This window comes from Neopelma chrysocephalum, unplaced genomic scaffold, assembly GCF_003984885.1.
Source record: "Neopelma chrysocephalum unplaced genomic scaffold, ASM398488v2 Primary Assembly neopelma1_59, whole genome shotgun sequence".
NCBI classification, from domain to species: Eukaryota; Metazoa; Chordata; class Aves; order Passeriformes; family Pipridae; genus Neopelma; species Neopelma chrysocephalum.
In genome coordinates, this window is record NW_020897714.1 from 882858 (window position 1) to 905219 (window position 22362).

Consider the following 22362-nt stretch of genomic DNA (forward strand, 5'->3'; position numbering starts at 1 on the left):
ATAAGGCTTCCCCTCAAGGCCCTTCACAATCCTCCTTTGCCCTCCTTTGGATGCTCTCAATAGCTTAATACCTCTCGTATATTGTGGTGCCCAAAACTGCACACAATGTTCAAGGTGAGGCCGCACCAGTGCAGAGCAGAGCAGAACAGAACAATCATCCCCCTTGACTGGCTGGTGATGCTTTGCCTGATGACCCCAGGACAAAGTTGGCCCTCCTGGCTGCCAGGGCACTGTTGATTCATATTCAACTTGCGGTTGACTGGGTCCTTTTCCATGGCACTACTTTCCAGCATCTAATTCTCCAGTCTGTACAAACACCCAGGGTTGCCTCATCCCAGGTACAGAATCTGGCAGTTCTCGTTGTTGAACTTCAAATGGTTGGTGATTGCCCAGTCCTCTCATTTGTCAAGGTTTCTCTGCTGGGCCTCCCTGCCTTCGAGGGAGTCAACAGCTTCTCCCAGTTTTGTGTCATCTGCAAACTTGCTTAGTATCCCTTCCAGTCCTGTGTCCAAGTAATTTATGAACATGTTGAAGAGCACAGGGCCCAAGATGAAGCCTTGTGGAAGCCTCCACTAGTGACAGGTCACCAGTCTGATGTTACACCATTCACTATTACCCTCTGTGCTCCACCCATGAGCCAATTGCTCACCCACCACATGATGTGTTTATCCAGCTGTGTGCTGGACATTTTGTCCAGAAGGATCCTGTGAGAGACAGTATTGAAAGCTTTACTGAAATCCAAAAAGACCACATCACCTGGCCTCCCCTGATCAGTTAGGTGGGTTGCCTTGTCATAGAAAGAAATCAAGTTGGATAAGCAGGACTTTCCTCTCATGGAGCCGTGCTGGCTGTCACCAATGACTGTGTTGTCTTTCAGGTGTTTTTAAGTACCTCCCAGAATAATCTTCCCCATAACTTTACCAAGCACTGAAGTGAGACTGACAGGCCAGTAGTTTCCAAGGTCCTCCTTCTTGCTCTTCTTGAAAATTGGGACAACGTTTGGCAGCTTCCGGTTGGCTGGGACCTCTCCAGATTCCCAAGACTAATAAAAATCATTGAGAGAGGTTTGGCAATGACATCAGCCAGCTCTTTGAGGATTCTGGGATGAATCCCATCAGGCCCCGTAGATTTGTAGGGATCCAGCTGGAGCAGCAGATCCTACACAATTTCAGGGTCAACTGGGACTTGATCATTCTTGCAGTCATGGTCCTCCAGCTCAGGGCACTGTGACCCCCTTAGTCCATTATCCATGTCGAAGATGGAGGCAAAGAAAGCATTAAACACCTCTGCCTTGTCTCTGTCCCCGTTTGTGAGATGACCATCCCCATCCTGTAACAGGCCAATGATATTTCTATACTGCCTATTGCCATTAATGTATTCGAAAAAACTGTCTTTATTGTCCCCCACATTTCTGGCCAGCTTCAACTCTAGTTGAGCTTTGGCTACACCAGCAAGCAGCATATCTGAATTCTTCCCGTGTCACTTGACCTTGCTTCCACTGGGCATACACCTTCCTTTTTTGCCTTATCTCCAAGACCCCTGCTCAGCCAAGCCAGTCTTCTGCCTCGCCTGCTTGACTTTGGACATTTGGGAATTACCTGCTCCTGTGCCCTGAGGAGGTGATCTTTGAAACTGATGGACCCCAGCACATGCAAAGACATTTTCTCAGGGGACCTTACTCACTAATTCCCTGAACAACCTGAAGTCTGCCCTCCTGATGTCCAGCGCTGAGGTTTTGCTGGTACTTTTCTTCCTGTCGATGGAGATTTTAAACTTGATCCCTTTGTGGTCACTGTGGCCAAGAGGGCCACCAATCTCCACTTTGCTCGGGAGATCTCCTCTGTTGACAAACAACAGATCAAGGAGGGCATTCTTCTGAGTTGGCTCCCTTAAGATCTGTTCCATAAAGTTGTCACCCATGTCATTAGGAACATTCTGGCCCAGGTTGTACCAGCTGTGTGATGCTCCCAGTTAATTTCTGTCAAGTTGAAGTCCCCCATGAGGACAAGGGCAGTTGACTTGGAAATGTCCCTTAATTCCTCAAAGAATAATTCATTGGTATCATCGTCTTGTCCAGGAGGTCTATAGCAGACTCCCACAATGACATCCACATTATTTGTTTGCCCCTTGATTCTTACCCAGAGGCTCTCAACTGTGCCAGTGCCAAATGTGAGCTACATCTGGAGATGTATTTTTTTAAGTGGATTTTCTCTGATTACAGTGCTTTTCTTGCATTGAATTGCATGGCATATGCAAAAGATCCTTTCATCTCCATGAAGCTTAATTATCACCATCTTTGTAAAACTTTCACTCCTGTACTCTGAATTTAAGTACTTCAGCTACTTGCTTAATTTTTTTTCAGACCAGCACAAGTCGGGATACTTCATTATCCTTGTTAGTCTGTGTTGACCAGCATGCTAAGTAAAAGATAAGCCAACTTACTGACCCATTTCCAGATGACCAGACGTGTAAGCATGTAGTAGAGATGGCAATTCTCCTTCATACTGCATTTTATGGTGTATCTAGATAGCCTTCATGTAAAGTGGAAAGATTTGATGAATTCTTTTTTCCTATCTTTTACTAATAATCTGTGAGGGTTATTTGCTCCTTCCCTCTGCTTGCTTGAAGCCTGGATGGTGGACAGGAGAGATTACCACAACAATCTCCTCCTTCCATCCTTTATCTTTAATTACTTATAAAAAGAAGCACAATAGTGTATTTTAAATAGGGGCAGTCTTGAGGATCCAAGTCCTTGAATTAGCATCTAAAAAATTGAGACCATGTGCTTTGTAAGGAGATACCAAGAGAGATTAGGAAGGCTCTCCTTTAAGGAAGGCCCATCATGAAATACATTAGATATTTCAGATTGATTTCTTCTAATTGTACACTATTTATACTAACTGTATACAAGTATAGCTTTCACCTTTCTGACAAGTCTTGGAAGACAAATTTGTCCATTACTTTCAGTACCCAGTAAGAAAAACAGAATTTTCACACACAAAGTCGAACTTGGAAGATAATACCTCCCTCCCCCTTTCTAGTTATTTATGACAATTAAACTGTACCTTTAGTTTTCTGTTTCAGGGACATCTCATTTCACCTTTACAGTTTTTTGTCCCATACAAAGTGATGTGTGTTAAGCTGCTTTTAATGAGGTCACAGTTTCAAAAGCACTTGAGAGAAGTATTAATTGGACCTGTTAGAGTAATTTGTAACTTATATGGACAGAGTGGATGGAAAGCAGCCAGGAAGGAAGGGACCTGGGAGTTTGGATAGACAGGAAGCTGAACATGAGCCAGCAGTGTGCCCAGGTGGACAAGAAGGCCAATGGCATCCTGGCCTGGATCAGGAACAGTGTGGCCAGCAGGACCAGGGAAGTGATTTATAAAGAAAGAAATACCTGTAAGATGTATGAAATCCTTGTAAAACACAAAAACTCCTCCCTTCTATAATCACCTACTAGCAACATGGCTATTAAACTGCAGCAGCAAATCACACCCGGGCAGAGAAAGTAAAAAAAATTCTGCAGGGCAAATATACTTGGGAATCGTGGAAATCATAGTTTTCTTATTAAAACATTCTGGTTTTAATTGCTTGCAACTTACAACTTGTGCACAGTTCAAATATTTGGTGTGATTTGTTTTTTTAAGATGGTTACTGCTCTCAGGCCATACTTTTTAAGTTATTTTAGCTGAAACAGGTCATCTGTGTCTGAGAGCATCATTAGGGAAAGCCATATCGTTTTGCTCCACCTCCCTGCCCTTCCCCCTGAAAATTCTGCAGGCTTTATACTGAAAATTCATGTTCTCTATGCATCTTCAATATCTGACAGATCTGGCACACAGAATCAAGAGAAGAGCCAAGAGGAGAGAAGAGAAGGACTTTTGGGCAAGAAGGGGAAGAACTAAGGTGAGAGGGTTATTGATCTGAAAAGCAGCTGCAGTACAAGAAACTTGGGAATGGTTTGCTAAGAAACAGAGACAGGAGGAAGGGCTAAAGGACACCATGAAAACTGCAAAAGGCCTTTAACAGAGGGAAATCAGCAGTGTGAGAGAAATGTTTTGGAAAATTACCTAAGCTTTACTTGGCAAAAAACAGAAGAAAAAACTGGGCTGTAAGGGGAGGGAATAGCATGTTGGGGATTTAGGACCTTCTAGAAAAGAAGACCCAAATTAGGCCAGTAAGGAAAGGGAAAATTTAGAAGCTACTGGGAAAAAGACAGTTGTTCTCTGCTGTCAGCAAATGTCTCTGAAACCCTGTAGCCACATGTGTGTATCAAAAGCTTTCTGGTCCCCAAAAAGCACATGCGTACTGTGGACAGCTGGTCTGATAACGTGTCTAACAGAGAGCAGACTGGTGGGCTTAATGACTCTCACTCTTTTGAGGAACTATTTGGATACAGATGTCAGAAGTTTAAAGCTTTCCCATAAAGAAACCTAGGTAATGGTACATAAAAATGTGTCAACACTGTTAAGGATGTAAGCTCACACAAATATTGGGAAATGACAAACTGAGAGTTGTTTATGCAACACAGTGATGGCATTCATTGGATAGAGAAGTCTATTTTCTTACAAGGCCCCATTCCACACCTCTTTCACTGCTCAGCAGTCCTCACGATGAAACAAATGTTCAATCCATAGGAGAAAACACAGTAAGTTTTGAGGGAGCTAGCAGGGAATTAGTTGGGTAGCAGGTGTATAAGGCATAAAGAGGGAACTGCAAGGAAAAGAAGAAGGTTGTGTAACATGAAGGGAACACCTGAGTGCTGCTTTGAAGTGCCGGATTCTCTTTCTGTCACAATTTCTGTAAGGGCTGAAAAGGACCAACTGCACTGGTCCCCAATTGCAAGCATGGTCTTATTTCACTAACAGCAGTCAGCAGCTATATCTCTTGATCACACAAAGAACTGATCAATGAAGAAATGGGTTTTGAATTTGCCAGCCCAAAATGCTGGGATTTTTTAAACCATAATGCCTATTTACCTTAGGTTTCTATGTTACCCATTTATCTCAAGAGGTGCTAAAAAAGGTATTTATTATTTCTTTTAAAGCAGATAAATAGAGTAGATTAAAGCAGGTAAGGAAGCAGAACTGATGCCAAACTGATAGGTATCCATCATCTTACAGGCTCATGACGAGACTAATTGAAGTCAGCATGTCATATTTAGTAGCAGCATGAGAGACAATCGATTAAAAAGAATAACCCCCACTTGCCATTGTAAGAGAGCAGTCCCGAAAGCCAGAAAACTCGATACCTGAAAAAAATCACAAGCCTTGGGCTTCTCTAAAGGAAAAAGTGTCTTCTTGTGCCAAGGCTAAGTCATATCCCAAAACACACTGTCTCTTGCTAAATGAAATCATAGAATCATAGAATGGTTTGGGTTGGAAGGAACTTGAAAGATCATCTAGTACCAACTCCCCTGCCATGGGCAGGGACACCTTCCACTACACCAGGTTGCTCAGAGCCCCATCCAACCTGGTCTTGAACACTTCCAGGGATGGGGCATTCACAACTTCCCTGGGCAACCTGTTCCAGTGCCTCACCACCCTAATAGATATTCTTCCTAATATCTAATCTAAACCTACTCTCTTTCAGTTTGAAGCCATTCCCCCTTATCCTAGCACTACATGTTCTTGTAAAAAGTCTCTCTCCATCCTTCCTGTAGGCTTCCTTCAAGGGACTGGAAGGCTATAATTAGGTTACTCCAAAATCTTCTCTTTTCCAGGCTGAACAATCTCAATTCTCTCAGCCTTTCCTCACAGGAGAGGTGTTCCAATCCCTCTGATCAACATGGTGGCCTCCTCTGGACTTGCTTCAACAGGTCAATGTCCTTCCTGTGATGGGGACCCCAGAGCTGGATGCAGCACAACAGGTGGGGTCTCACCAGGGTGGAGTAGAAGGGTAGAATCATCTCATCCAACCTGCTGGCCACCTGCTTTTGATGCAGCCCAGTATACAGTTGGCTTTCTGGGCTGCAAGTGAACATTGCTGGCTCATGTCCAGCCCATCATCCACCAGCATCCCCACATCCTTCTTGGCAGGACTGTCCTCAATCTCTTCATCCCCCAGCCTGACCCAGGTGCAACACCTTGCACTTGGCCTTGTTAAACTACATGAGATTCCCATGGGCCCACTCAAGCTCGTCCAGGTCCCTCTGGATGGCATCTTGTCCTTCAGGTATGTCAACAGCACCACTCAGCTTGGTGTCACCTGCAGATTTGCTGAGGGTGCACCCAATCTCTTTGTCTATATCTTTAATGAAGATACTAAACAACACTGGTCCCAATATAGACCCCTGAGGGACACCACTTGTCACTGATGTCCATCAGGACTCTGAGCCATTGACCACTATCTCCAACCAATTCCTTATCCATCTAAGAACAGTTCACTCATGGAATCCATCTTTCTCCTATTTAGAGAGAAGGATGTTGTGGGGGACCACGTCAAAGGCTTTACAGAAGTCCAGATAAATGACACACGTAACCCCTCCCTGTCCACTGATGTAGTCACTCCATCATAGAAGGCCACTAGGTTGGTCAGACAGGACTTGCCCTTGGTGAGGTCATGCTGGCTGTCCTGAATCATCTCCCTGTTCTCCATGTGCCTTAGCACAGCTTGTTAGCACTACAAAGAGAGAAATTATTTATTGTATACATCCATGCCTGACTGTCAGTTCATACTATTGTCAATGACACAGGCATCTGGCACTGACAGTAGAACACACAAACAGTGTGTTTGATAACCAAGGAAACTGCACAGTAAGATGTGCCATAGCATGTAGATTTAAATATCTGCTCAGTGAATGTGAATCATGCATTGCCCTCCAGGAGAGACAAAAAACCCCATGTGTTTTACCTAGTGACACATCTTTGAGTGGATATTTCTGGAACTGCTAGAGATGTCTGTGTCATCTTCTGCCTTAAGAACAATCCAATACATTTGGAATGACCTTGGAACACTGAGGTTTTATCCTTGAGATCTGCATATTGCCTGAAGCACTCAAATTGTAGCAGGATTACGGCCTCAGGAAAAAAAGCCAGGAAATTAATAACTTAGTATTTAGACAAGGATCTGGGCAGTGCCTTTAATAAACCTGTGGTCACATACTGAAGACAGAAAGAAAATTCATAATGAATATTTGCATGAAAAGGTTATTATCTGTCCTGTGGGTCTTGTCACTGTACTTCATGGACACCTATCTGGACAGTGGCTGAGCAGTGTCAGTTCTCAATTCACATTTTCCAACTGGCACTCTCAACGTTTTGACTTCAAACATTGTCTTATAACATAATTTGTGTATGTGTTTTGTAGCAGTATTTAAAGTAGCATAATGTTTCAACTAATACAGCTATCAGTACCTTTGCATCGCACATGAATTTTCATTCAACCTGCCTCTGAAGACAAGAAATGTTCTTTAAAGGTTTAAGCAACTAATTCATATTTTGAATTTCAAGGGATCTAAGCCTGTTCATCTGTGACAGCCAGGAGACCTGCAGCTGCATTCAAATGCCAGAGTACTCTACCTATCTGTTCTGTCAAAAACTTGTGAGAGACAAAGGAAATGTTAATTTTAAGTTTATAAAGAAACAGAACTAAAATGGCAGTGTGGAATCCTACAAGCTTCCTGACTTTCCTTCAACTTTCAAGGTCTTGCAACATTTATAAGGCTTATGAGGATCTGGAATCTGTCCTTGGAGTCTCTGGAGCTCCTGTTCCTTTGGGCTTGTAAAACTCCATAGCTCTTAAGGGTCTCCACAGCTCTGGATACTCTTGAGTGATACTGCTTTATGGAACTTAAGGAGCAGCCCATGAGTTCTTTTTCTCTTCTCTATTTTTTGTCCTGCAAAAATTACTGAAAGCCTACACTAGACCACAGATTACCTCACATGATCTTTAAATCATGCAAGTTATCTCTCCCTAGTGATCTTTTTGTCAGGTAGAATTATTGAAGGGTGAGTTAGATTTCTTTAAATGTCTTCTCAAAAGATTGTTACAGCATTAATGAATTTATGTATGTATTTATTTAAATGGGTGAACTTAAAGAAGCAAACAGCTTAGATGGGGTTTGTTAAAGATTTACTAGTAAATGACTGCATCAATAATCCCCTTTATACAAAGTTCTATCAGTGTTAAACATTGAGTTCAGAAAATTGAGGGTGTTGCTCTAGTTAAAATTGACCAGTCCTATGCCAGGGTGACTCTGGTAGACCTGGACAAAAAAACAAGCTGACTGTATCTGTTTCGTGGAGAGTACTTACAGGGTGCCACGTTCCAGCAAATCTATTCTGGCTCAAGTAAGTGCAAGAACTGTTAAAGAAGCCAGAGAAACATATGGAATTTGAACGTGCAATATGTTCCTTCATTCCTGAAGAGCACAGAGTGGTTTGAACTAACCCAGTAAAGAGATGAGAGAGAAAGATGATGTGTGTCACAGGTGCAGACAGCTAACAAAAGCTTCCTTTTGTACCAAAGTCCTGGCAAAAGATATGAGTATCCTTGATTCAAAGTTTACCCCAGCAGGAACATCCAAGAATTAAAAAGTAGGTTGCTCAAAAGCTCATCATCAGCAATTTATGAAACCAGAGTTACATAAAAATGTTATGGGCCAGAATTTCAACTGAAGGTCGCCATTAGCTTTGAACTTGTCTGAATGCTCCCTTTCAGGGTTAATATGGAATACTACCCAAGCAGGCACAACCCCAATTATAGAGACAACACAGAGCCCAGTGACATTATGGCAAATCTTGGAAAACCTGAAAGGAAACTGCATCTGCTCAGCTTCAATGTAGTGATAACTTTTATTTCTTGTTTTAGACAGGGGTATTGAGAACCTCTGTTTGTAGTTCATTATTGAGAACCTCTGTTTGTAGTTCATTATTAACGTTGCATTCTAATTCTCACTCTCACTCCAATTCTAGCAGCTCATTAGGATACTTCATCCCGACTGCTGCCAAACAGTGAGAACTTCAAGTCTTCCCAACCTAAGTTTATAGCTTGGAATTAATATTGGCTATTTGGTTGCCACAAGAGAAGATTCAGGTTGCAAAATTATTTTGACAGTGGTAGCAAGTCACTGCTAGCCACCACCTTGCCTCTACTTCTCCTCCACAAAATGAGGGGCACAGTTGTAATCATAGAGCACAGAGAGTTGTACTATTCAGACCTCTCCCACTACTAGATGAAAATAGGTGATGCATATGACCAGAAAGGTTGGACAGTTCAGGTGTAAGGATTACACAGAAAAGTGATAAAGCCTACACAGATTATGTTACTTCCACACAATTGAGTGCAGAGCAAGTCACCATATCCATCTCCTCTGCAAACACTGAAATGCAGGAGGTGTTTTGGAAAAAAAAAAACATTTGGAAGACCGCAACCTCCACAACTTCAAATGTAATTTTTATCAGGCTATAAAATATTTTCTCAGAAATTATGTGATCTTATTTTCTTTAGAGGTTATCTTGGTATTTCGAAACTACTATTATTTCAAAGTCTCTTTGAAACTACACAGCAGCACACTGCCCACACCAACCTGGAAACATTTTCAGCAGAGTTTTAAAAAAAAATCTCTTCCAAGAAGCTGAACTAACAAGTTTATTTCCTAGGACCCAGCTGAGCAAGATTGTTCAGGAGGTACTTAAGCAAGCACAAGTGTAACCCCAGAGAGTTCAACCAGAATAGCCACATCTACATTATATACACACTTGATTACCCTGCACAGAACCCCTTGATGCCTTTTTTACTCCAGTTTGTCTAGGTTCCAGAAACAATAAAATGTACAAGCTTCCCAAGTGACCTCTTGAAGACTTCAGGCAAAGGAACTAAACTTTGAGAAATACAGCACCTTTGAAACAGCTTATGCTTACAGGAGTAAGAAAAGTCAGTTACACACTACAGGATTATTTTCTTCATCTAGTTTAACCTTTTCAACTCAAGTTCCAATTTCATGCTATCAGAATGTTTTCTATGGCTCTTTCCAGTTCTGGCCACACACAGTGCTACTTTACAGGATAATCTACTAACAGAAGAGAGGATATTAAAGTAAATAATGCTATAATTATATCTCTAGGAGTAATATATTCTACCACAAGTTTATACCAGGAGGACCCTACAGAATACACCAGACTTTTATGTAATTTTTGGATTACTGCCCCCAACCCAAGCAGGCTAACCTACTAATCTAGTTTCAAGCATCAGTTATTGGTAAGTGACCTTACTCAATGACCTTTCTCTTCTTTTAGCCTATTATCAAATTCATGTCAACCCTTAGCATTACAAATAGTTTGTGGGTAACATAAGAGTTGAGGAACCTAGTAACATTTCTGCAATTCTTAAATTTTTCTTCATGGGTCATGTCATTCCTCCCTTTCATGTTACTCGCAACTGACTTCACTGCTCTTGAGCAGAACTAAGAGAAGAATCAAATCAGCAAAGTTTTCCTGGGCCAGGAATCAATGGATTAGGATGGATGATTTTCAGCCTTTGCACCACGGTCATAACGTAACTGCAAAAAGCGAAGAGAGCTTTCCAACAATTTTTTTTGTTCACACTGCTGCTGGAAAACTATGCAGGATAGGCAAATTGGAAAAAAAATTAAAACCTACTAGGACTAGGTAAAATCTAAAAAAATCATAATGCATTAGAAAGCCAGTCTACTGGATCCCTCCTTATTTCTTCTTGCAGATTCTGCTGGACCGCAATCCCATATATTTCCCAGTGTTTGATTCCCTTTTCCTTCCTTCCTTCTGACTCCACAAGTCTCAGATTCTTCTACCACCTTAAATTTCCGTAGAATAACACATTCATTGCCAGGAAGGCAGGCATGATAAATCCAGATTTGTTGCTGAGAACAAAAGAGAGTTTATTCAGAGAGAAAATGACAGGGAGAGACCAACTGGTAGGTGTTACCTTTACATTTATAAACCTGAAACTTCAAACTAAGTTCTGCATGCTCATGCACTGAGCTCTATCCAGATAACACTGAAAAAAGGTTCCTGCCTTGAACAAGCTGCAATTTAGAACACAACAAAGCTTTTCATCATGTGGTCTTCTCACAAAAACCTGCAAAGATTTCTAAAAGATCCTCGGTGAAACGGAGGCTGAGTCCCTCCTTTGGGTATACAAGAGAATGGGGATGGGAGTTTTCTCTGAAATGAAAGTTCGCTGGGAACTTCGTTTGTCTAAAGCCAGGGGTTCATTTTTCAGTGAGATCTCACTTTTAGAGAAAGTAGAGTATAAAGAATCTTGTTTTAACTGTGATGACAGGGTTTGTCATCAGGGTTTTCTAAAGAAAAAGAACAAACAAATGAAAACACCGAAATTCTAGTTCTTATCAGGAACTAGAGCTCGTCTGAGCTGTCTCCACCTTTCTGGACCTGTACAACTGTCCATTAGGCCTGCCAGACACCAGACAAACCTGCCACTTCAATTCTTCGTAGTTAAGTAAATAGAGATGTATATTGTAATAAAAAAAAAAAAATCTGTGTCTTAGAGAAGAATAGAGGGCTGTTTCAGAATAAACAAATACCTGACATTATTCTTCACAGCATTAATCTTTTCCAAGACTTTGAAGTTTGACAGTGCTATTTCACGAATCCCTAGGAAGCTGCTTTACTGCTAGGTTAGAAACCTGATGTGGAGCTGAAGAGGAAAAAAAGAAAAAGATCCCAAAACAGAGAAGAAATATTTTAGTCTGACTGGTGAGTATTTCTATTTCTTGCTGCCATGAATTTTCTGTATCTTGTAAAAACGGAGGGGATATGACAACTTCCAAAACAAGTGGAAACAACTCAATCCCAAATCTCTTGTTAAAAATCATCTTCTCTACTTGATTTTCCAGAGAAACCTTCCACATTTTCAGTGAGTTCGATAAAAGTTTGTATAAAGTGTAAGCTCATTTTTCAAGCTGTGGTTTGCCACCTCTGCATTTCTCAACAAATTTTCTCTTCCTTGTTCTTTTCTATGTGGCAGTCTTATGACTTTTTAATTATGTCTTGGCCATCTAGCAGCACTGGCAAAAGGCAAAAGAATTCTTGTTAGAGCAAGTATACTCCCTCTTTCATGTGACATAGAAATGCTTACACTTCATTAACCTTTATTATAAACTAGTCACTGGAAAAGTTACTTTGCTAGAATCCACACTATGGTTTCACTCTACAAACCACAAAATGTCAGAATGCTAAATTACAGTGAAATACCGCTCACCTCCTTCTGAACCCGAGATTAATGACACGATGTAGAAGGGAATAGCAGTGCTACTAGAAGCATAACAGGTCACAATCACTTCTAAAATAGCTCATCAAGAACAGGCAGCAAAACATCACAGATGGCTCCCAGAACTAAAGCCCCACTTCTCAACTTACCCATCACTGAGACATCATATTCAACCAGCAGAGTCGCCTCCTGCCCGCATTGTTTGAGAATACTCATAGCTTCAGCATGTGTTGTTCCTAACAGTCGGATCCCATCAACACTCAGCAGCCTGTCCCCAGGTTTGATTGTGCCCTCTCTGATGGGACATTAAAGGAATGATCTTTGTTAATATAAGAAAAACTGATTTGGAGATAATACCATTTTTATGCAAAGCAATTCTCTAGAACCCTCCCTGACATCCATCCCTCGTGCCTTAACACTTAACATTTACTTTGACAGTGAGAATGTTCAGAGGGCGCAGTGGAAAGGAAATTGCTTTAATTGGAAAGTCAGCGACTGGAAAACAGCTTACCACATAGTGAAATAATCAAGTCACATTAAATTGCAACTAAGTATAGCGTCTGCTCCAACATATGTTTGCTTTCTGCCTTGTCCACACAACTCTTTTTTCATACATACACAAACATCTCTTCCTCCAATATTTTCTTAAAAACAAACATGAGGTGCAAACACATGAGTGCAGAAACAGATTGCAAAACATGAATGTCCATTCATTTTCTTTTAAAATATCTCTTACTTGGATAATTCCATTTTTCTTTTCTTCCTACCCAAAAATAATTTGGCTCTAAATTATTAGACTGTCTCCTAGGCATATCTCATAATCTATTCAGAATTATAATAGAAAATGAAGTACTGTCAGCTTAAGAATCATGGAGAAAAACAAGGAAACAAGGGTGATGATGGAGAGAAGAAAGCGATAGAACAAAAGAGAGGCTCTCTTGAAACATTTTCTTCTCAATTAATATTTCCAATGTCAAAAATGTCAACATAGGCTACAGAACATCAGTCTGCTTTACAGAAACTGCCCTTTGAGTTTCTTGAGTGTTTTAAGGACACAAGTGCCATTCTTGAAAATATAGTTTGTACACAGAAATAAAATGATATAAATATAAAATGGTATTACATACAAATATGGCCAAAACACAAATTTGTATGCAGAAGTTGTCCAGGTAAAGTTATGTGTGAACTCACATGCAGATATGTACAAATATCTTAACAGAATAATGCAACAACACTCAAACACAAGATGGTATTATTCTGAATTGCAAGAGAAAAAGATGGTAGAGTATAAAAAGCATAATTAAGAGCTACACCATTTGTCTGAAGGATGTAAAAAAATGTGCTCTGACCTATTGCAGGCATTTGTTCTAATTATTTTGGGTTAATTTTTGAAAGCATTTAATGGGAAAGTCTGATGTGCAAGATTCTACATTAAAGTTCATACACACCATGGCATGTTGAGCCTCTGTGGTTGCCCATTACTGTTCTTGTTGTTATTAGTATTACAACAATTAAAGGCTAAACCATGAATTTCAAAGGACTGAGTTTGAATACATCTATTTCACTCCAAATCTTAACTTCTGTCCCAAATAATTCACCTTTCTCCATTTCTCTTTCACATGTACCACAGAGAAAGATGAATTGTACCTGTCAGCAGGCCCTCCAGGTCTAACGCATGTTATTACAACAGGACGAGATTTATTTCTGTCATCATGTGCTCCACCTAGAAAGGAAAAAGTGAGAGAAAGTACACCTTCATTTTATGGTTTTTATGAAAGCTCATTTCCAAAAGGCAAACCTAAATCTTGCAGAATGAACCTTTACAGATGGGCTAAAAAGATCAAAAAATGGCCAAACTATTAATATCACCCTCCTCTGAATTTAAACTTAAATAAAATTGACTCACTCTATGTATAGATGAATCTTTAAAAAAACATTTCTATGGAGTGATTCTTAATAAATATATATTTTTTTCTTAGAACTTTTACTCTGCAAATCTGATCTCAGTGTGAACACTTACTGTTCTGTAGTGTTTGCAGCACAGAGAAAAAAAACACCCTTATTTTATGTATACTCAGAATGAGTGGCCACTAGGGAATTTATGTATTAAATAAAAAAAGGTTTTCCCTGAAGAAACTGATAATGCGTCATTGGGGTACATATTTAACAGTTCCATATTTTCTTCTGTTCTCTTAAGTCAGTGATAATATTTTAGTTGTACCATTCAGACTATCATCATGATTAATCAGATTTCTTGCCTAATTTATACAAATACTATATGTAAATCTTTTTTAAGAAATATGACCTTTTTGCTGATTTCAGGTAGCAGAAGGTATGTAGCAGAATCTGGTCTTATGTGAAATGAAGTTCATCATGTTTTCTTCAAATAGTTTATTAATTAAGGTTCTTCCATAAACAAAAGTTAGAGCAGTTCATAAAAGCAGTACATGAAGGTATGGAAAAGGTAATACTTTGACTTTAAGAAACTTTAAGCCATAAATCCTTACATATTTCTGAGTATCATAAAAAATTATCACTTTTTTGCTTATTTAGATAATACAAAGGGTTCAAACTCAACAGTAACTCACCTCTTATTACAAATCCAAAAGTGTTTCCCTCTTTATGTAAAGTAACTTCCACAGTTCTAAAGATGAGACTGGATCCTTGTACAGCTAAAAGAAAAACAAATAAAACAAAAAGAATCCAAAACTTAATTATTAGTATTTTTCTAATTATACACGCAGACTTACACCTTTTACAATTTAAGATAGATATTGGGTCATTAAATTCGAAAGACTGAATTACAAAACAGTCAGACAGAAGACCTGTAATTAAACACAATTCATCCTCTTTTTGAAAGAATTTTGGACCAGATATTTTGCAAAGTGCCAATGGTCTGGGAAAAGAGACATAGATGCATGTAACAGGTGAGGAATTTGAGTCTTACTGTTTAAATTATGGCATAATTTTGCTTTTCTTGTAGTTACAGAAGAGTGCTAGAAAATATGGAAATACACAGTGAGAAAAAAATGGCAAATGAAATTCTTAGAGCTACCTATTAAGCTTGTTATTCAGCTACGAAAACATTTATTTTTATTGCATAAAGCAAAGACAATTGACATTTTGGGGGTGTATCTCTAATATTTCTAATCTCAGATTACTAAATTAAGATGGAAAATGTATTTTGTATAATAAGTATTTTTCTTTTCTTTTTCAAAATGCTCCCTCATCACTGGTGAGTGTAAGAATTCTTTGACTTCTAGTCTAAGTGTTTTCTCTGTAAGCACTAGAGGAGTGGTGCACAGCTGGATTAGGGGGTGAGAAGCCTAACGCACAGACCAATGCACCTGGGTGTGATAATCCACTTTGTAGAATTTGAAATCACTGCCGTTAAGAGACCAGCAGACAGTTTACTATTAACTTTTACAGGAAAAACTTTGGCAGGGCCTAAGAACTCTCTTTTCTGAAGGGAGAAGGACAGTGGGCAAAATTACACGCACTCACACTTCCCACCTTCCAGTCAAATACTGCAAACAGCACAACACACGAAGTTAAAAAAAAACACCAAACCAACCCATCTCTATAAAATACATGCTCTGTGAGCAGCAGAACTAATGAAAACTTAGGTTATTTAATGTTTTTGCCTGCAATAACCAGAGTTTCCCCATCAGGATACCCTGAGGGGAAAACGGACACCACAGGCTACCCTGCATGTGCTGCCAGCCATGAAAGGTGCCAGGCAGAGTGGTGCCCCCTCAGCACTGTATGCCTCTCTCTCTGAGGATTCCCCTACTCAGGGACTTGCTCAAGTGTCTATTTCCAGCACATGTACTGTAATGTACTTTTTTTAAAGCTTTTCGATCCCAGTAAAAAAGTTACTGCAGGGACCCAGGAGAACCACCCCGTGAAATCACATAAATCTCATTTCCTTAAGAAAGCAGGTGAAATATGGCCCTTCTGAGCACTGCTCTGTGCTGTAGTAATTCCTGCTACAGCTTGAAGATCAGGACTGTGTTACTGAGTCCATGTGGTTGTTTCCTTTTCAGCTAGAAACACTTTACTGACTGAAAAGGATCGAATTATGGGGAGGAGTAGACAACGCTTGCCTTCATTCCTATCAACAGGAAGTGGCCTCGCGTGTAGCTCAAGATGAATTCGTGCTTCTTGCTCTGTTTGCTGTGGCCTGTAACCTCCACTGAGGACAGACAAAACCTATAGTTCAGCAGCAAAGATTGGCATGCAGCATCCTTCCACTTGGGCAGCAGCCACTCAGGTGGCTGTCCTTCCACCCCAGCCTCAGCCTGGTACAGGAAAGAAGTCCTTAACCCTTACCAACAGCAAAAGGCAGGTGTGAGACAGGTACTCCTGTTTTAAACACTGAGATGGCTCGTGCTGAAACTGGCAGCTAGATGCTCCTGCTTGACCATTTCCAGGCATGGAAAGAAGCACTAGGGAGAGGGAGATTACCAGTGCTAAGCCAAATTTAATCCATCATTATTAAATGACTGACATTTCCCCATGCTGAAACCATGATAGTCCTTTCTCTGAGGAGGCAACCATGAGAACAACAGTAGAATTTCATTACGTATGGGGGCCAGGAAGGAGGTGCCAAGACTTCACCACATGACTTACCGGAAACCTTCTGTGTGTAACGAAAGCATTGTGTCTAGCTTGTTCACTAGAAGTTAATGGAAACAACCAGATTGCTAATTATCTCCATTATCTATGCTTGTATGAAGACATCAGAAACTCCAAGGACTTAAAAAAAGTTATAATTTCTACTGTAATTTAGCATGTCAAGATCCTTTTTCAGTGGACAAGAGTGGCACATATGCTAAAAGGGGATGAAACAAAACAAAGCCCACTTGAATAAATGCAAACCAAATAAAGCTGGTAAAACAAATACATCTGCAGTAAAGTAACTCAGAACTCGGCTAACTTCATTAACTCATATTCTGTGTTTTAGAACATGAAGTTCTGTTACCACAAGCAAACACTAAATAGAGAACATTCAAAATATATTAAGATGGTTGTCAGGAGGTCCTAAAACCCACCAAATATGTAATTAGACTAACCCTCCAGCTGCTAGAAAGTTGTGGGGAGTTAATCTTCTGAATACTGAAGAGAGTGATGGATTTTTTGGCTTCTATTACAAGGAAACTCTTTATTTAAGGAGGCATGAACTTCCTAGTTGGCTCCAGATTTTTCTGGCCAAACACCAGCAAACCGCATCTTCTCCCCTCCAGTGAGCAGCATGAAGGAGCACACATCCTTTTAAAGGTGTTACTGGTGCAGCCCCTTGGTGCCAGGAAGCCACCTGACACTCACTCCTTCACTTTAGGCCCCAGGTTTCCAACTCTCTGTTTCTCTAGCTTTCACTTCATTCCTGATAGACTTGATTCCCACTGATTTTCTCCTATAGACACACTGTTATAGACATAAGCACGTAAGAAAGAGCAAAGGAGAGGCAAGGAAAACATTCAGTAGCATTCTGTGACTTTAGTGTCAGCATAAATTTATATTTTGAAGAAAATCCTGTTCAGTGAAAGCTCTTGTTTCAGTCACACAATTCTTGCAAGTTTATGTACCCTCATGGCCTACCCCTCTGGGTCTTCTGCTCTAGAAATGAAATCTTGCCTGAAAGTGACATCAGAAAAGACTGAAAACTCCCAAAGGATGTTGTTTATCTGGGAGAGAGGAAGGGTGCTGCAAGTGAAGAGACACAAGGAAAAGGCAGAGGCAGAACTAGCAGATATTCACTAGTCTCATGTTAGAGGATCTTACTGTAACAAGAAGGATTTTCTTGCCACAGAATCTACCCAAACTGATTTCCAGTATTCAAAATTGCAAACAAGCAAACAAAAAAAATAAAACAGTGGAGATTGACAGCTCTGCTCTGTCATTGGTGGGATTCACGCTTTTAAAGCATCTGAAAGCATCTCCCTATACTGCCATTTCTTTTCTACTGCTTCAACACACTGTGATAGGCCACAGGAAAAAATAAAAATAGAACATAAAAACCCAATCATTACCAAAATGGCTGTCATCAACCAATCCCATCTCGCTGCTGACAACATCTGCCATTCTGCATAGGTTTCAGTTTGCTCTGCGATTACTTACAGACTGGAGGCAGCTCATACTCCACTTCTAACACAACCCTTTCACCAACATTCTTAAGCAGGCTGATGATCTCATCGTGGCGAAATTTGGTCAGGTTGATTCCATTCACAGACTTGATGTAGTCACCTACATCCAGCTGGTCACTCCTAGGGAAAAGTACATATTCCTTTTGTTAAAGACAGATCTTCTGGACCAAACTAAATCCTTTAAAGTACTGTTTAGTGATGGTAAGAAACACTTTTTCCATTAATCTAGATTAAAATAAGTTGAACTTTCTAACAGAAAGTGGCATTTTAAGATCATAATCTAATCTATCTTGTTAAATACTAAAAGAAGAACATTGTTGCATTATCAATTTCTGATGTACAAAACCAGCTATACAATAAAGGAGTTGGATGATGGGACTGGTTTGGACACAGGATCTGGGAAGTCATCTTCTTCATTTTCCTATCTTTCTCTCTCTTTGGGAAGTGTCCAAAACAGTGGTTGCCTTCACAGTTAACATCACAGCTACAGGACACAGGCCACAGTCCAACAGCAAATGTTCTGCTTGGTTACTTGGAGTGCTTTAGCTCAACCTTTATATTTCAACTTGTGTCACTCATGAATAACAGCTTTTTCTTTCCACTGGAGTAGTAACCAAGGTAGTTATGAATTTAGAGTCTCTTTAATCTTAAAACCAGCTGATGAACAGTTAAAAAAAATAAATTATGGTAGGACTACCCTTAGTTTTTCCATTTTATTTTTTCCCCACAGTATGTTATGCTACTTCTCTCAAATTTTTATTCAAGGACAAAAAAAAAGAGAAATAAAACATACATAATTTAGAATAAATATATTAGTCTTATGATGACTTTCAAATATCTCATTGGTATTTCTAGTTTTTATCAAAGTAGCCTTGAGCAAAGAGGAGGACCAGCTGTTGCCATTTCCCTATGAGGTTCTCCAGTGTGATGGGCTGCCATTACAGACGCATCCAGTCACATATTTTTTAGTGACCTTTCTGATGTGGTATATATTTTTGAAGCAATCACATCTTATAATGCATTTTGTGGCTTGAGATGTGGTTACCTAGCAGCGATTCCTCCTTGGCGAAGGTTAGATACTCTTGGTTTCCCATCCTTGTCAATACCCCCCGATACTGTAAGCCCTAGGGTGGTGCCTTCTTTTTTCATTAATTCAACTATTGTTGAGCCCTTGAATTCCTCTGTTGAAAGAAAATTATTGACGTTACTAAGATTTAAGTAATAGCACAGATGTTGCCTTTCTAATATGTCATCTACTTCCCTAGAAAATCATTCTGTGTTAATAAGAAATAACACGTACATCTGGAGATTATGTTACAATTCACAAGTACTGTGCGCAAAGCTCTGCATACAGATAAATCTTGAGACATATGATCTGTAAAAGGTTATTAAAAACCATACCAATATGCTAGTATCCTATATAGAGCCAATAAATACAAAGGCTGGCCACGCTTATAACTAAGGTACTTGTTTCACATTTTAAGAAAGCTATCTTTTCTCATTTTCTGCTCTCTCCCTCTGACCTCTGTGTTTTATAAAGTACTTAAACTGAGTAAACAGAAGGGTAAAAGATGCAAAGATATAACAAAACTATAATTTTAGATTCAGACTCACTTTGAGGCCGCTAGTAGGTGTCAGTGTTAATAAAAACGATTGAACATAGCAAGAATCCAGAGATATATCAGATCTTAACAGTTTTATTCCTTATTGTTACACAAATATAGTTCCACTGTAACTCTCTGCAATCTCCTGCAGAACAGGTATAAAGTAAGTGAAGGGCTTTCATAGTTGTAAGTATATATAAAATTTCCCTCACACGCTGTCTGAGACACCCTCTTCTGCAGTTTCTCCATTTAGCATAATTAGAAAATGGTAAGTTAATCCCACAGACATCAACAAATGCAGGTCACCTGCAATAAAAAGCCTCAAATTTTCAAAAAGAGATGCCTTTATTGTATATGGATAGATAAGATAATCTACATATGCACAGTTCCAGCAGGACTGCAACTGTTTGGAAAGCCACAAGGCAATCATACCTCATGTCCACTGTTTTCAGTTAGAGGAGACCCATTAAAACCACAAGCTGCTCAGGTATTCTGGAAAAATGCACAAAATCCTAAAGATCCATTAAAATTCTAGAAGGATCATTCATCTTTCTGGTCCTTTTCAGTATCAATATGCAGCTTTCAGGTGAATTGGTCAGTTACAAACATCAAATAAACAGTGTCTGCATTGCACTAGAAGTTTGCTGTGCTGGCATAAGATTTAAAGACTAAAATCCACCCAAAAAACAAGTGAGTTCCTTGTATATATTCAAATGTTCTTCAGTAAGATCTAGAAGTAGCACTATACAAACACCAGCAAGGCTCTTCCAAGATCTTTCCACACGACTGACAAGATGACCTAATACATTTTCACCTTTATATGAAGAATGGCTGCTCAGAACAAGAATTGCCAAACCTACCACCATCGCCTCTGTATTTGAAGAAATGGTGGCAGACAGAGGAAAGCATTCAGAAGGGCCTCCAATCCTGGCGGACAGTCCTGTAATCCTTGGTAGTACTTTTAGTGGAGTTAACTACTGAATCATTTTCCAATGTAGAATCATGCCATGCAATGTTCCTGCTCCTTTCCAGGTGGCTGTCAGGTCATTTCCATTCTAGCTGCTGATGATCCCGCTTCAGTTATTCACATTTTTATCATTATACAGCATGATTTAAGTGCTTGGGCAAGAATTCTTCTATGCTTATAAAGTTCTATTAAGACAAAATTCTGCAGTGTATTCAGTCAGCAGCATGGGTTGTCAGAAGCAGACAGCAGCATAGTTACCTGGTGCATTCTTCAACTTGACTGACACCAAACCACCATTTGGGTACCATTTGGAAGCTGTTGAGATTCCACAATGTTTACTCACATCTGGCCTTTTTGACAGTTCAGAAAGAACAGATGTGATTACCTGCATCTGAACATGTAGACATGTTGCATAGCTGTAGAGAGGCCAAAATGCTGCTTTCAGTTTTATAAAAACCTGCAAGTATTCATAAGGATCACAAGAGTTAGACATGGTACTTACTGAAACCAAAATTACTGTATATTTGCACCCATGATGCAACCTGACGAGCTTTGCTACTGAGTGACACACGTTTATTCAGGGTTTATTCAATTGTGAGATCTGGAGTCAAAAGGAGAATTCCCCTCTCACCCCATCTCCCAGACGGAATCCTTCCTTTGTACTTCTCAGTAGTGCAATCTGGTTCTCAGGAACCATCTAAGATTTTATTTTTTTAATGAATAGTTTGCCAGAATGTGTATATGGAACACCAACGATGCATTGCACATGCCTAATCTTTTGCCACAGCACAATACTGTCACGTGCTTTGATCTTTTATATAAGTTCTGAGTTTTCAATCCAATTCTGGGAAATACTCTGCTGCCTGAAGTGACATGTAGAACAGATGATCCATGCAGTATTTTAAGCTGGCTAACAGTTTTACAATTCCCTTCAACTACTGACATGGAAAGTGATGACCAGGCTCCTTCCTGCTCACCATTCTGACAAACTTCTGTATACCTCTGCCAACAGAACAGTGACTTCTAGACACTTTTCCTTGGTAGGCAGAAAAGAAAGATGCACCAACACTGCAAGGGAGGTGTGGTGTGAAAGGCTCATCGCTAACTGACAGATAAGGTCATCTAGGCATGCACAGTAGTTTCATTAGGTTTGTTGCTCTGAAGGATTTTGTAGCTTTTATTGTACATAATCATATCAGGAAGAAATTAAACTACCTAAGCTGGTTTTGCTTATAAGAGACTGTTATCCCTGGAAGGGCTCTGAACCAGGTCCATTTGATACCCCTCTCTCTCTGGTTTTCATCTTTGCTTTCTTAAATCACACATGATTACTGTTCTTATAATACTATATATTACATGTTTACTCATCTGCATTGCTTTGGCATTATTATTACAGACTAATCCCACTGGAGTATTATTGAAATGCCCAATA

General features: G+C 39.8%; 1 protein-coding gene across 9 annotated transcripts in view; it reads right to left on the reverse strand.

The window, feature by feature from the left end:
- GRIP1 (glutamate receptor interacting protein 1) overlaps nucleotides 1-22362 on the reverse strand; it is a 336129-nt gene that overhangs the window by 65737 nt on the left and 248030 nt on the right. For all 9 annotated transcript variants that reach the window (XM_027679645.1, XM_027679650.1, XM_027679644.1 and 6 more), the window contains exons 3-7: nucleotides 19405-19540; nucleotides 18334-18479; nucleotides 14802-14885; nucleotides 13861-13936; nucleotides 12363-12508 (exon numbers count right to left, since the gene is read on the reverse strand). In XM_027679645.1, the coding sequence (XP_027535446.1) occupies nucleotides 12363-12508; nucleotides 13861-13936; nucleotides 14802-14885; nucleotides 18334-18479; nucleotides 19405-19540 (588 nt within the window). The remainder of the gene's footprint in view (nucleotides 1-12362; nucleotides 12509-13860; nucleotides 13937-14801; nucleotides 14886-18333; nucleotides 18480-19404; nucleotides 19541-22362) is intronic.